This window comes from Palaemon carinicauda, chromosome 35, assembly GCF_036898095.1.
Source record: "Palaemon carinicauda isolate YSFRI2023 chromosome 35, ASM3689809v2, whole genome shotgun sequence".
In the NCBI taxonomy this organism is placed as follows: domain Eukaryota; kingdom Metazoa; phylum Arthropoda; class Malacostraca; order Decapoda; family Palaemonidae; genus Palaemon; species Palaemon carinicauda.
The window spans coordinates 59307576-59324319 of NC_090759.1; the positions used below are offsets into that span (position 1 = coordinate 59307576).

Below are 16744 nucleotides of genomic sequence, written 5' to 3' on the forward strand. Positions count from 1 at the left end.
TTCCTCACTGGACTATTTTCCTGTTGGAGCCCTCGGGCTTATAGCATTCTGCTTCTCCAACTAGGGTTGTAGCTTAGCAAGTAATAATAATAATAATAATAATAATAATAATAATAATAATAATAATAATTGGAAGAACTATTTCGCCAAATATTCACCACGAAAATGTCGCGCTAAAAATTACTTTATATATAATCTCGATGAAATGTCACACAAATATTTTTAATATACTATCTTCAATTTCGAAAATAAGTTCAATTTTTTCGTTTTTTATATTTTGTGAGGCAAGGAATTCAGAGACTATTTGAATTGATCCAAGGTTTTCCGACAAAAATGCAAATTAAAACATTGGTCTTCCATAAATTCTTAATTTTCTTAGGTTATGGAATTACTTCGAGTGATAGTACCCATTAAATAATTAATTCTTATTATCATATCCTTTCGTATAATTATTCCTATCAATAAAAATCAGGTTTACCACAACAGTGAAACATAATAGTGGTTCTAGATATGTCCAGTAATTCCAATGTGTCTGAACAATACTTCCTTAAACTTTCAGTATATCCAGCAATTACAGGCCTCAAAGTATTTTGACTGAAAATTTTAGCATACTAAAAAGATAAAGATATAGAAATGTGAGGTCTCATTAAGAAACCTTTATTATAAATGGTATCCATAGGACCGTGTGCACTTTTAAAAATGTATAACTTTATTTCTTTATTTGCATTTGCGATAGAAATAACCTGTAAAAAATGTCAAAGTTTCATGTACTTAGTTTTTAGTATAGTTATGGAATAATTCATCACAGAATTTGCAACAATTATTTAGATAAGTAAAAAAAAAAAAAAATCAGAATTAATTTGATCCATTGCTTCAACTGAGGAAAAATTAAATTGTCACTTGGTTGGCCGCACTAAAATCTACTATTGTTGAACAAAGTCAGTTTAGAATAGAAACATCCTATACAGCAAGTCCAAGAAAGTCTGTAAGACGTGCATCATTAGAGCTCAGGCTCCCAAAGTCTAATGTACGTAAGATTCAGTGGGAAAAAATACATTAAAGCTTACAAAATTCAATTACATCAACACTTGTTAGAAGAGGATTATCATGCACACCTAACTTTCTGTCATCAGTTCAATGAAAAACTTGGCAATGATGATGCATTTGTGAGTAGTTTACTCTTCTCTGATAAAGCAACATTTCACATTAATGGCAAGGTCAACAGGTATAATTACCGAATTTGGGGGAATGAAAACCCAAATGAAACTTTTGAACATGAAAGGGACTCAAAGTTAATGTGCTCTGTGCTTTGGGAAAAAATCGTTCATAGGGCCATATTTTTTGGGAGATCGTGTTATTAACAGTGACATCTACTTGAATATGCTGAAGAATTACTTTATTCTGTAGCTTGAACAATTAAACTTGAAAAAATGATACAGTGCTTCAATAAAATGAAGCTCCTTGTCACTCTGCTCTGCGTGTTACAGTTTTTAAATCAGGAATTTCCTAACATATGGATCGGAAAGGGTGGACCATCTTATTGGCCTCCACGTTCGACAGATTTAACTCCATTTGATTTCTTTAATGGGGACATGTGAAAACAATTATGTATGCAACCAAACATAGTTCATTGGAAGATTTGAAACCTAAAATAACTAATGTGAGTTCAGGCATTACTGTAAATTAGTTGGCAAATGTTTTCCGTGAACTGCAAAATCGTATTACTTTTTGCAATGCTAATGGTTGAGGACATGTGGAATAAAATTAAAATAAAACCTTGAAAAATATAGATGAATATATATATATATATATATATATATATATATATATATATATATAGAGAGAGAGAGAGAGAGAGAGAGAGAGAGAGAGAGAGAGAGAGAGAGAGAGAGAGAGAGAGAGAGAGAGAGAGAGAGAGAGAGAGAGGGGGGGGAGGCGGTTGGGTCAATGACCATGAAATCAGTCGATAAAATGGAGAAAATCGTCTAATAAACACGTGGCTTGCGAAGTGAGAATTGATTACCTTGGTTACTCACTCACTGGCGTTCTTCCCTTGGATCGACTGCCCTCGGTTTCAGAAATCGATTAAAATTTACCGAAACTGCTTTTGTAACCTGTTCAACATAAACGCATTAGCTGCAAGTTTGAACTTTTTTCAAGTTAAATCGATTTAACTGCCTAATTAATAAGATCATTTCACAATCTGGTCATAGCTGGAATAAAGCTTCTAGAATACTGTGTAGTATTGAACCTTATGATGAAGACTGTTAACTGCATGGTCAGAATTATGACAAATCTTATACAGCATGGATAAAAAACAAACAACGATGGTGCCAGATATTAATATCAATATTAGGAATAAGAAATTTACTAGATCACAAGTCTTTGTCCAACAAATTAAGATGAGGGTCAGCCTCTGAAGATCAGACAGAAGAACAACACTGAAGAAAGAGTAGATTAATCAACGGAAATCTTAAACTTTCTCAATAAGCCCATTTTTTATCAATTAAATAAAAAAAAGACCTAATGTGTTTCTCAAAAGTAAATTCGCAATCAAGAATAACACCTAAAATTTTAAAGGAGTTGTATATAGCTGAAGAAACATTATCGATGCAGAGGTATGGATGTTGGGGAGCCACTGTCCTCGACCTAATTACAATCATACTTTGAGTTTTGTTAGGATTCAACTTCATGCCCATAATTTGCACCATGTACTAATTTTAGCTAGATCTCTAATAAAGGATTCGGCAACCCAAGATCTACATGCAGATGAGTAGTATCATCTGCATATGCAACAAGCATGTCTTCAGGGCTAAACCACATATAATGTATACTGTATATAGTATGAAAAGTAATGGGCCCACAACGCTACCCTCAGCAATACCAAATATTACATTCCTATACTCACTATGGTGTCCATTAACAACAACACTGTGCAATCTGTTACTTAAAAAATATCAATAACGATGGATGAGAAGATCAATCACTTTCCATCCGTTTTAGTTGAAAACAAAAGTCTCATGATTAATAGAGTCAAAGTCAGCATTAAAATCAAGACCAGTCATATGAACTTCTTGACCACAACCAAGAGATTTCTATACAGCACTGGAAATTGTAAGATGGGCATCACATGTTCCAGTTCTTTTGTGCAAGCCAAAATGCAAACTAGGAAACAGGTTATTACCTTGAGTATGCCTACTTAGACGTTTTACCAGAGGTTCAACTTCTTTGGATAATATGGGAGTTATATAAATTGGACATTAATCAGCCAGCTTAGACCTAGCACAAAGACATTGACCTAATTGAGTAAAATTACCAATTCTTCAACAAGTGCAAATAGAACCGATTCCTAACTTTAGAAAAATAACAGACAACTAAAGAGCTAAGAAATCAACAGTCTTTATAAAAATAAAACAAAGGAAAAATACCATCCGGATCTACAACTCTGTGACCATGAAAGTCCACTAAGAGTATTTTAATTTCAGGGGACAGAAATACTACACTATAAAAAAAAAGGTCCATTTCTTTTAGCAAGTCATATTTGCACCGACTCGCAGCGGTGCCCTTTTAGCTCGGAAAAGTTTCCTGATCGCTGATTGGATGGACAAGATAATTCTAACCAATCAGCGACCGAGAAACTTTTCCGAGCTAAAAGGGCACCGTTGGAAGTCGGTGCAAATATGACTCGCTAAAAGAAATGCTACACTAGTTAGTTTAGCCTCAGGAAAACAGGAATGAGGAATATTGAGTTTTTCATTATCTCTGCTTACTGTAAAACACATCATTTGTGTTACTGGTTTGTACCAGAAATGGCTTATTTCATGGACAAATTGTATTCCTTTTTAGTTGAAGTAATAACTCTCTGAGCACGAGCTCTTACCCGAGTATAGTTATTCCAAGTCAAATCCGATCTGTTACTTTTCCGAAGATGATAGGCCCATTGCTTCTCCAAACAAGCGCGTTTACAATCATCATTGAACAAAGGTTTGTCTTTCACTAGGTATTATAACATAGTACAGATATATATATATATATATATATATATATATATATATATATATATATATATATATATATATATATATATATATATGTGTGTGTGTGTGTGTGTGTGTGTGTGTGTGTGCTATACTGCATATAACAAAATAGATACATATTTACATATACACATGAATACTGTAGATTTATATATATACTGTATGTATATATATATATATATATATATATATATATATATATATATATATATATATATATATTTATATATATACTAATTTCGATAACAGCGATGAAGAGACAAACGTATGAACGAATCCCAACCAAACAATAAGACCTTTAGCCAGAGTCCTTTCCATAAAACAATTGACTGTTTGTAATCAGATCTAATGTCATCTTTATCCATATCAAAATGGAACAGAAAGTAGCTTTAACTTAAATAATACTATGTAAACTATATGCATATGATGTAGCATAGGTCAACTTCCTCGTTATCACCAAATTCCAGTTCATGCTGAATAATCATGCAAGATTAGTTTCCATCAAGGATAATAACAGATGTTTCTTGTATCCACTGCATATTTCAAGCTTAAGTCGCTATAATCATTCGATTTTCGTACGTCTGAGACTTTAATAATATGTCTTGAAATCGTAATATGAAATCTAACATTTACGAAATATTCTTCCAAATATTTAAGAACATATGCTGTATTTTTGTGCAAATTTTTTGCAGCAAATGTGATTTTCATATTGGATAAAAATTCTTATAACTATTTTCTTCATCTGGGAAATAAGCAATGCAGTGCCCGTGTAAATAACAACAGGCTGCAATATTGGTCATATATGAAGGTCGAGTGTGAAAACGATTATTAAACCAGCTATAAAGGTAGCCCTTTCTGAGTGGGGATACCTTAATGTGGTGAAAGGGTTTGTGTATCGCCATGACCAGCAAAGCTGTACTCTTCAGGGCCACCCATATTAAGTTGGTTTGCTGTGAGCGATCAGACTAAATTCTCCACCATCACCAATCCGTAGATGGCCAGCGGGGTGACGAAAACTGGCCAAACTCCAGACAGGAATAAGGACGTGTCAGAGGCATTTGTCCTGCAGTGGACTAGAAACGGCTGCATTTATCGTTGTTGAAGGTTGTGCACAGATCACCTTTAAATTTTCGGTAACAGCCAACGTCTTTCTATGAAATTCCTCGAAACATTATACTGAATAATTTCCCTCTTTCAGAGAAAGAAATTACGTTACCTCCTAATTAACCTTCCATGAGAAAATTTCCTTTTCAAAATACAATCGGTCAGAAATGTGTCGATGATAGAAAAGAGGCAAAGAAGTATTCGTTTTTCACTGTGATCTCGACACCAAATAACAAAGTTTACCAACATTTATTCAAACTACGTATATTCATAAGTTTAATTGGTTGTTTATATAATGTGACGACGCAAGAGAAAGGAATAGTAGTAGAAGACTGCGGGAAGGTTTAGAAATTCACAATAACTAAACATAATAACCTTTACTCGAGACCTGAACCGTGGACGACCCAAACAAGCCCTTTTGCAAATCCAATGGCCCGTCTCGAAAACAGTTCTAACTCACTCGGAACAGATCAAGCCAGAACATTCTAATCAATGCAATTATCAACCTGTATCTAGAAAAACTTTTTTTTTATAATAATGAAATGATAACCGAAAAAAAATCTAGGAGGAAATGCTTACTACATACCCACAAAGTTTGTAATTTAAATTTGAATCAGAAAACATAAATGCAGCCTTTATTCTACGTCTAGCTCTTTAAACTTTAAATCTTATAATCACATAATAACTTAAAGAACAATAATCCCATTCCAAACAGCTTCACTGATTCTTTACAAATGATCTTTACTACATAATCAGTGAAAGGAAATTATTCATAAATGTCGGCTAATAATTTGGATTAAAATCAGACCTAACTGATATCGTTACTAGTTATAAAATTTAAATATTTTCTTTAAATAAGTGGGCGATTACTTACACAATTAATTAAATTACCTTGGAATGATCCTATTGGCCAATCGAAAGAGCGAAATGATTTTACAACTTGCCGAGAACTTTGCTTTAGAAACGAGAAACGGACTCTCTGACTTGGAAGGCAGAGAGAAGTAAACTTATTCATAATTGGTAGAACAAAACTTCAAGTAATGATTATCATTAACGGACTTAAAGGTGAGCCAGGTTAAAACGCAAAGTTACGAGATAAGCAAAGTGAAATCGGACCCACTTAGGCAACCAGTAAGTTTCTTAAAATCTTTATATTAAAAAATTCCATCTAACGAGTAATTTTCGTTCAAACCCCATTTAATAAATAAATTTCCTCATCTGAAACCAATGCCTCTTTTTAAAGCTTTCCTAGTTTATATATGAAAGATTTATTTTTATGTTGTTACTGTTAAAATATTTTATTTTGGTTGTTAGTTGCTTCTCTTGTAGTTTCCTTGTTCCTTTTCCTCATTGGGCTATATTCCCTGTTTGAGCTCTTGGGCTTATAGCATCCTGCTTTTCAAACTAGGGTTGCAGCTTAGCAAGTAATAATAATAATAATAATAATAATAATAATAATAATAATAATAATAATAATGCCGAGTTGCCCTACATATGTTTATAGACTCGCCAAAATTAAGACACTCCAAATTACGTGGCGACACGAAGCCCCTTCACGTCCAGATGACGTAATCGATATAAGTTTGGTTATGGACTAAAATGAGGCAAGGAGACCGCACCATGACGTTGCCTCTTTTCCACTATACCTGCTATAGTTTTAGCTTGTAAGTAAACTTGCCTCGTTTCGTATCTCAGTCAGTAGGGATAAGAGCAAATTTCTTGTTTTGAATAGCGACAAAACTATTTCACCTCTGGTTTTTTATAACAAGATTTTATTTTTAACTTAGCAAATAATAACATTTCATTTCATATTTCAGTTAGAAAGTAAATAGCTTGATGTTCATATCCTACTTTAATTATTTTGTAGAACAATATTTCTAATTTAGTTTTTTTTGGTTCACAAGTAAAAATAGTTTATTTCTTTATAGCAAGTAAATCTAACGTCTTGCGTTAACTTTTATTTCGCTTCATTTATTCTTTAGGATAAGAATAGTCCATCTCGTTTTACTGAGGTAAAATATAAGTGATCGCTTTCTAGCTAGTAAAAGAAATACACACAGTTCTAATATCCTTAACTTCCTGTTTTAGTAAATAAGATGTAAACCAAATTGCTGTCTTTAAACCCAGTAAGCACAATAAACTAAGTTGTTGTCTTTAAAACTAATAAGCACAAATTGACTACTTTCTAATGCATACGGGAAAAAATTCTATATCTTCATTAACATAACACGAATAAATAATGATATTCCACTGAGAAATATTCCCGTTACGAAGACTCCTAAGCAACATTAAACACACAACCACCTCGTAAAACTCCCCGGAAATATTTGAAATCCCATCAAAGACCCGACTTCGGTCATTGTCCTACTAAAAGTGACTCAGGTATTCCAACAAGCTCGATGACCTACCTGACGACCACGTTAATGTTGTCGCAATCATCGTATCCTTCGTCGCACAGGGAGCCCCGCGACCCGAGTGACCTCATGGTAGAGTCCAAGGAACTCGCCGAGCCAAATCTGGAATAAAAGGGGAAATGAGAATTAGGTTACGTTTAGTGAGAAGGACTGAGAAGAGACTTTAGTTTGAATAGATTTGATATGAACAGGAACCTTTCTGACTAAAAAAAAATAACGGAAATAAGAACAAGATTAATTAAATTCAGCTTTCACAAAATGAACACTCAAAACATGAAAAGAATTATTTTTTAGGAGAAGGTTATTGTAAATTTCTTACATCTGACAATTAATTATTCAATCTTCAGTTGAACGGTCAAAACATAATAATGTTAATAACAAATGTATAAAAAAGAACTAGATTTCAGAACATGGTAACTTTACATTTTTTACATCTGAAAATTATTCAATTTTAAGAAATAAACATTACGAGAATTATATCTTGTATCGAACCCCATTAAATCTTTATTTTAACGTATGTGTACACATGTATTTATACACACACTAAATCCAGGTTCAAGTGGTTCAGTAATCAGGATGCAAATCCCTGTGACACTTTTCGACCCTACATTGCCATCCACGAGTCCCTCTAGCTAGACTTTCGTACCAATAATCTGTGGTGTCGCGAAAAAGCGATTGGGGCTAGCAGCTTCACACATATAGACTTATTAAATTCTAGAAGGCTGGCCTTCTGTGGCGCCACCGGTGACAACACTCTTTCAGGCATTATTATTATTATTAAACGGATGGAGATATTCCAGCCCAATGCGTCAATTTTCAATCATATAAAGCTCGTCATTTCAGCGAGAGAGAGAGAGAGAGAGAGAGAGAGAGAGAGAGAGAGAGAGAGAGAGAGAGAGAGAGAGAGAGAGAGAGAGGGGGGATTTACATTCCATTGATATATAAATGTCATATTATTCTACTGACTAGTCCTAACAACGCCAATTCTAGTCAATAATTGAATGGTTTGTTAAAACAGCAACATCTTTGCAACAATGATGGCTACTTTATCAGTAGATTAAGAGTAATCTGGCACAAGATTACTCAAAATCAGTTAATCAACACGTTAAGTATTATTGGCTGTGATCATACTTAAATAAGATTCAGAAACATTAGCTCTCGTGGTTGTGTAGCTAACAAATAAATTCCGAAAAACGTTTTTCAAACGACATTAAGATTCAGACATGAACAGCAATGGATAAAAAAGGCATAAGAAGCCGACACCAACCTATCCATTATTTCTTTTTTTTTTTTTTACTGCTATAATGGCACATAATTCTATAAATGCTTATTCATGTTTCCTCGTTTAGGCGCTTAAACACACAAGTATAGGTCATGAATATCAACGTACGTCATAGTAATCCAAAGACATTTGGTAATTTGTGGTGTCAGTAAACATGTGAATAAAAAAACTATCTTTTTACCCAATGTTAGAAAAATAATAATACAATAACAATATTATTCGATAGATAATGTACACTACAGTACACTTGAAAAACACACAATCATATAGTTTTAGGAAAATCATTCTCATTTGTACCATGCCATCACTATACTGATGGTTGCCAGATATGCCACAAAACCTGCCTTATTGTGAACTGAAATTTATGAAGCAAACTATACAAACACTAAAACAAGGAAAATAGACATCAAATTTGATTTAAGAAATCATTCTTCGGGAAACTTTCCATTGGAAAAGAGGAGCAATTTTCCCACTGATAATTGGTAAACAGACATTCAAATAAAAGAAAATTTTGGGTTACCTTTCCCCCAATGGAAATTACGGTCAATTTCCCCATTAACAGCAATTCAAACACCAACACTTAACAACAGCAATCAAGAAGGAAGGTGTGGCAATCAATCACAATCCTCAACGTTACCCACAGGATATGACCTGGGAGTGAAGGGGGAAATGACCTCTTCCCAAAGTCAGAATTGAGCAAGGTTAAGAAGTCGTGTCTAAGAGCAGGTAGAAATTGATTGATTGATTTTTTTTTTTTTTTTTTTTTTTTTTTTTTTTTTTTTTTTTTTTTTTTTTTTTTTTTTTTTTTTAGTTGGACAAGTACAGTCAGAACCAAATGTCCTGTATTCTCCAGTCTCCCTATGTCACCCCCAATATCTATAGATTCCAGAATTTCATGTGTATAAGAGTTTGGTTGTTAGGGGGAGGGCATCAGGCGGGGGAAGGGGGAGGGCATCAGGCGGGCCGGGGGAAGTACTTGTTAGAGCTTTAAGTGGTGTGATGGTAGGGGAACAACGAAAAATTATGGATGAACTTAAATTCAGTATAATTTCTCCAGATCTTAATTCTATCATTATAATGATTCTAATTTATAATTATATGATATGTTTGGTGTGTTACTTGCTATGCCATTCTCACGAACAACTTGTTGACAAAAAGGATCGATGTTTAGTTTGGAAATATATTATGACCCGACTGAAAAATCTTTCGTAAACACAAGCTAGGAGTCCTCTCTCTCTCTCTCTCTCTCTCTCTCTCTCTCTCTCTCTCTCTCTCTCTCTCTCTCTCTCCACACAAATATATATGTATATATACAATATATATATATATATATATATATATATATATATATGAATACATAATATATATATATATATACACACACACACATATATATATATATATATATATATATATATATATATATATATATATATATATATATATATCGAAAGAATGTGATTCTTAAAGCGTAAAGTATAGGGTAGGGCAGAGTAGGCGTTAGAGCTGTTACAGGGAAGGAAGCATTTTGTTTGAAAGTAATAGGGAACCGATGTCGGACACAGCCACCCTCTAACTTGACTTTTCCAGTTAGTTTCTCATTTGAATAGGAAAAGAACATTTTATTATCTGAATTGAAGTGTTTTTTTTTTTATTTTATCATGCTTTGTGTATTTTTGCCATCAGAGTAGAAATCAACTGTGCGTTATGCTGAAAGCAGCCAACCCGCGGGAGGATATATCCGAACAGTGTTTAACTATAGGGTGACCGTTGCCATAGTAACTGACATCATGTCTTCCGCTCCCTATTCAATATCGATTCATCAGTATCATAGTATTTTTTTGCAATAATTCCAAATTATAATCACGTTGAATAGACCCATTTTTTGTGTTCTTCGATATAACATTCTAACGAAAAAGTTATTGGCTAGAATAATGGATTTTGGAATAGGTTGTAAACTCTGTCCAGACTTTAAGACCTTACGCATACACATCTCACGAGTCCATTAACAATTCCTTTTCTTATGATAGCATATCGACAATTGGTTTGCAACAATTCATCAAGTATAAGCAGTCATTCTTCATGTCCGTTGGCTCTCTCCCAAACTTTACACTAGCCATCAACTACGGTTTTATGAGTTAACCAATCACCGAATGCTTGTTTCACCCATACAATGCAATCATTTTAGCAGATCGCTTGTTCATTAAAGAACCCACACTGAATATACCATTGCATTACCTAAGTCCTCTGAGAGAGAGAGAGAGAGAGAGAGAGAGAGAGAGAGAGAGAGAGAGATTTTAGCAGATCACTTGTTCATTAAAGAACCCACACTGAAAATGCCATTGCATTACCTAAGTCAGCATCTGAGAGAGAGAGAGAGAGAGAGAGAGAGAGAGAGAGAGAGAGAGAGAGAGAGAGAGAGAGAGAGAGATTTTAGCAGATCATTTGTTCATTAAAGAACCCACACTGAAAATACCATTGCATTACCTAAGTCAACATCTGAGAGAGAGAGAGAGAGAGAGAGAGAGAGAGAGAGAGAGAGAGAGAGAGAGAGAGAGAGAGACAAGACTCCTACCAATTAAAATAATATTGCATTTTGTATAAGAAAATGCAGACATCCTAATCTGCCCAGATTTCACTCAATTTGTCTCATTATTATTAACATGTAGTCAATAACTATGACAGAGAATGCTTACAGATTCTGCCATGCAATATTTCAAGCATCTCTTGCTTGAGGGTACACTCGGGCACACTATTCTATCTTATTTCTCTTCCTCTTGTTTTGTTAAAGTGTTTATAGTTTATATAGGAGATATTTATTTTAATGTTGTTACTCTTCTTAAAAATTTAATTTTCCTTTTTTTCCTTTCCTCACTGGGCTATTTTCCCTGTTGGAGCCCCTGGGCTTATAGCATTGTGCTTTTCCAGCTAGGGTTGTAGCTTAGCAGTTAATAATAATAATAATAATAATAATAATAATAATAATAATCAAGTGACCTGTCTATAGAATCTACAAACTACAGTAGAATTCATTTGTGGTGGCACACACTTTCTTACCATAATGTAAACCGTATCTTTAGGGAAAAATATAAAGTAATATGAAGATGATTTGTAATATTATTGGTCTCAGATGATTGACGTCCCACACGATCGTAAGTCTTAACTAAAATACTTGCTCATATATGCTGAATTATTTCAAGCCAATTATTGATATGCTATCTTGAGAAAATGAATTATTATTGGATTTGTGAATTGTGTAAGAGTAAAGTTTTTCAGTCAGACCAATATTTACAAATTATTCTAAAATTCATTATTTTAGCGAATAATATTTCTGTTGGAATATTATAACGAATAACACAACATTTGGGTCCATACAACGTAATTATAATTTGGAATCATTACTAAAAAATTATGATACTGATGAATCGATATTGAATTACTTTCAAACAAAATGACTCCTTTAACGTAACCACTCCAAAAAAAAAAAAAAACAATCCGACTACGCCACAATTACCTCATCTAGAATCACGGTCTTTATATATATATATATATATATATATATATATATATATATATATATATATATATATATATATATATATATATATATATATATAATATATATATATATAAATATATATTAGTATATATATATAAATAAATATATATATATATGTGTGTTTATATCCATAAATATTTATATATATATGAATATATATATATATATATATATATATATATATATATATATATATATATATATATATATACAGTATATATATATATATATATATATATATATATATATATATATTAATATATATAAACATATATATATGAATATATATATATATATATATATTAATATATATATATATATATATATATATATATATATAGATATATATATATACAAATATATATATATATGTTTATATCCATAAATATTTATATATATGAATATATATATATATATATATATATAATATATATATATGTGTGTGTGTGTGTGGAAGAGAGAAAGAGAGAGAGAGAGAGAGGGGGGGACTCCAAGCTTGTGTTTACGAAAGATTTTTCAGTCGGGTCATAATATATTTCCAAACTAAACACCGACCCTTTTTGTCAACAAGTTGTTCGTGAGAATGGCATAGCAAATAACACAACAAATATACCACATAATTATAAGTTGGAATCATTATAATGATAGAATTACGATCTGAAGAAATTATACTGAATTTAAGTTCATCCATAATTTTTCGTGGTTCCCCTACCACCACACCACTTGCAGCTAGCTCTAAAGGCCGATTCACACGACCCGTTTTCTTTCCGACAGGCTGGCCGTCGGTTAACCCAAGATGGAATAAGATAAGCTAAGTTACCTAGCAGTCCCGTTTTCTATACTCACGCGCATGACGTCACCTGGATAGTTCAGCCAGGCGACATATAGGCGGGAAATATGCAGTTTTTTTTTTTTAACAGGCGTTCTTGTTTTCTTTTGCGTTGACAGATTCATAATGGTTATGTTTGTAATATATGGTTGCTCCAATTCTTATAAGACCACTATAACAGTTGGTGGTGAAAAGTAAATAGATTTTCCCGTTTCCCAAAAGATGCAGAACTAAGTAAGAAGTAGGTGAATATATGCAAAGAAAAAGATGGTATCAATGCCAAATATGCAGTAATTTGTTCGTCACATTTCCAACCCAATGATTTTTCCAGAAACCATAGGCACGAGTTGCTCAATTGTTGCCCTAAGACTGCCATACTGACATAAAATCTTTATAATAATGTAATTACTATTGGGGTTCGGGTAAGCCTATCACTAATATCTCGTCACTTTAGTTTCATTTACTAGGCATATGTTGCATTTAGCATTTTGGGCAACTAGGTGAACTATATATGAATAGGCTCATTTAAAAAAAAACACGAGAATATATGGATATATCAATCATATTCCTCATCCAAGTAAATATTTAGCTACGATGGGAAGAATGTTTCTGAAGATGAGAGAGAGAGAGAGAGAGAGAGAGAGAGAGAGAGAGAGAGAGAGAGAGAGAGAGAGAGAGAGAGAGAGAGAGAGAATTTTACAAGAAAATTTTTCGTATGTATAAATACTATTATTTAAGCTTTAGATTATAATAAATAATAAATTTTGTTGCTTCGAAATTTTTGAAAAGTTTTCGTCTCGGCAGAACCACCCCATCTAATCAACTTGATTCAAAATTATTTAAAAAACTATGGTTTTCAGGTTGGAGATAAAATCACTATCACAAAATCTATGTAAAACATCGTACCTTTATCAGTAAATAATCTCAAAATATACTCCAAATAAATGAGTTACTAGAACGTGTGAGGTTATAAACGTCAATGTGAGAAACAGCAGTTCAGCTACTCACTTCCTTAGTGGCTTATTACATCAAATTTTGTAGTAACAAAGGCTTATTGAAATGACAGTTTTGTAATGAAACATCGGATCTTATATCTTTGATTTTTAGTTGGTTTGGCTTGAATAACTTGTAAATGAAGTATGTCGTAAAGAAAGGTAGAGGTGCTTTCTCGAACTGTCCACGTCAAGTTGAAATAGATGCTATATTTTGTTATTAATGCTAAAGTGAAAGGCAAAAAGGTTTCGTCCCATTAAAAAGATTATCGTTTAACACGTTGCATGGTCTGTAAGGATTACAGTTCTTGATGACAAGACGGCTATGTCAAGACACAGTCGAACATCCCTTTTCTTACATAAGACAAATTGGTCATTGCCACGATCATCCGTAACCTTTGGAGTTTCAATATATACTACGGTTATACATAGTAGGTAAAGAGAATAATTAACGAGTTAAGGTCTTAATGTTTGTAATAATGATGAAGCTACTGTACATCTTGTGTCATTACAGAGTGCTTAAATATAAGTGGTTCATGTCAAAGGTTAAATATTGCTCCCAATCATCTAGATTCCGAGTTATATATCCTGAGTGTCTCATGAAGCACCTTCTTTCTGTTAACAATGAGACCGAGGCAGGAAAATCAAGTAAAAGATTTAAGAGAGATAAAACCTGAAACACTGATAGGATATGAGTCCTTAAGTTCTTTGATGGAAGGGTTCGTGGCTTTTAAATTTAGAAATAAGTATACATCATTAGGCTCAGTTTATGTAGATGAAAGTCGATAATAGGATAGTAGGTAGTAGGTTGGCCAGGGCACCAGCCGCCCGTTGAGATACTACCACTAGAGAGGTATTGGATCCTTTGACTGGCCAGGCAGTAATGCATTGGATCCCTCTCTCTGGTCACGGCTTATTTTTTCTTTGCCTACACTTACACAGAATAGTTTGGCCTATTCTTTACATATTCTCGTCTTTCCTCATACATCTGACAACAATGAGATACTTAACACTTCTTCACCCAAGGGATTAATTACTGTACTGCAATTTGTTCAGTGTACTTTCCTCTTGGTAAGGGTAGAAGAGACTCTTTAGCTGTGGTAAGCAGCTCTTCTAGGAGAAGGACACTCCAAAATTAAACCACTGTTCTCTAGTCTTGGGTAGTGCCATAGCCTCTGTACCATGGTCTTCCACTGTCTTGGGTTGGAGTTCTCTTGCTTGAGGGTACACTCAGGCACACTATTCTATCTTATTTTTTTTTCTTCCTCTTGTTTTTTTGAAATGGTGTGTTGGGCAGGCTTAATAGAAGGGCCATGGATGCCTGGTGGTTTATCAAGAGGTTGTCTTTTCCTTTTTCTGATTATTTTTCTTCTCAAAACCATCCTTACTGTCCTCCCTTCAGTTGAAGTGGCTATCCTGGAGGGTATTTAGCCTTGCATGGTGTATCGGCTCCTCCATGTTGACCAGTTTTTCCGACTTTTTACTATAGTCTATGGGTATCATCAATCACTTTGTTTATAATTCTGTACGTATTGTTTTTGTTATAATTCTTGTTAATCTAGTTTTTAAGTATGCTGTCTCTTTTTTATTTCTATTAATTCTTATGCTGTCTGGAGACATTGAGCGAAATCCGGGACCAGTACGTCCTAGATTTCGTCAATGTCGTCTTCTGTATTGTAATATTCGTGGTCTTCATGCAAATATCCAAGACCTTACAGTTGCGTCCAGACAGTATGATATTCTTTTGTGCTCAGAAACTTTGGTTTCTAATATGAGGCACTCATCTGAGCTCCTTATAACTGGTTTTAAGAAGCCAATAATGTTGAAACGTGATGCCATCCCTAGGGCCAGGGGAATGGCGGTGTATATTAGGACCGAGTACCCTGCTTCTCATAAGTCCTGCTATCAATGTGGATGTCATGAGATTCAGGTAATAAAAGTTTGTGGCAGGCATAACAACTTTTATTTGTGTTCGATCTACCGGAATCCAGACATAGATGATTCTATCTTTGATTGTCTTCTTACCATTATGGCTAAGATACAAGAAGATGATAGAAAGGCTTCTTTTGTCTTTGTTGGTGATTTTAATGCTCACCATAGGGAGTGGTTAAGTTCTCTCTCTCCTACCGATCGCCATGGCATAAGAGCTTTAGACTTTGCCTCTGAATCAGGCTGTGAGCAAATCATAAATGAAGCTACTCACAGGTCTGGTAATTGCTTGGACCTCGTATACACTGACTCCCCTGGCGTTATAACTAGTAAGGTTGGTACTCCAGTCGGGACATCTGATCATGCCTTGATTTCATTATTAGTGAAGACTGAGCAGCCTGTCCCTGATATATCATATTCTTGTAAAATTTATATGAAATCCCAAGCAGACTGGAATGGGATTTTACATGATCTTTTGTGCTTGAATTGGTCACAATTATATAATAGTGTAGATCCTGTTGTCCCTTTGAATGAGAATCTAGTCAACATAATTGATAGGCGTATCCCTTCTCGTGTGCTAAGGTACCGAGTGAAGGAC

The 16744-nt window shown here is 33.7% G+C and overlaps 1 protein-coding gene across 12 annotated transcripts in view; it reads right to left on the minus strand.

Annotated features, from left to right (window-relative positions):
- Positions 1 to 16744, minus strand: part of LOC137627778 (kinesin-2b-like) — a 439846-nt gene that overhangs the window by 375118 nt on the left and 47984 nt on the right. For all 12 annotated transcript variants that reach the window (XR_011041220.1, XR_011041219.1, XM_068359098.1 and 9 more), the window contains exon 3: positions 7550 to 7657. Coding sequence is in view for 10 of the 12 variants with exons in the window: in XM_068359098.1 (XP_068215199.1) it covers positions 7550 to 7657 (108 nt within the window). In the remaining 2 variants the exon portion in view is untranslated. The remainder of the gene's footprint in view (positions 1 to 7549; positions 7658 to 16744) is intronic.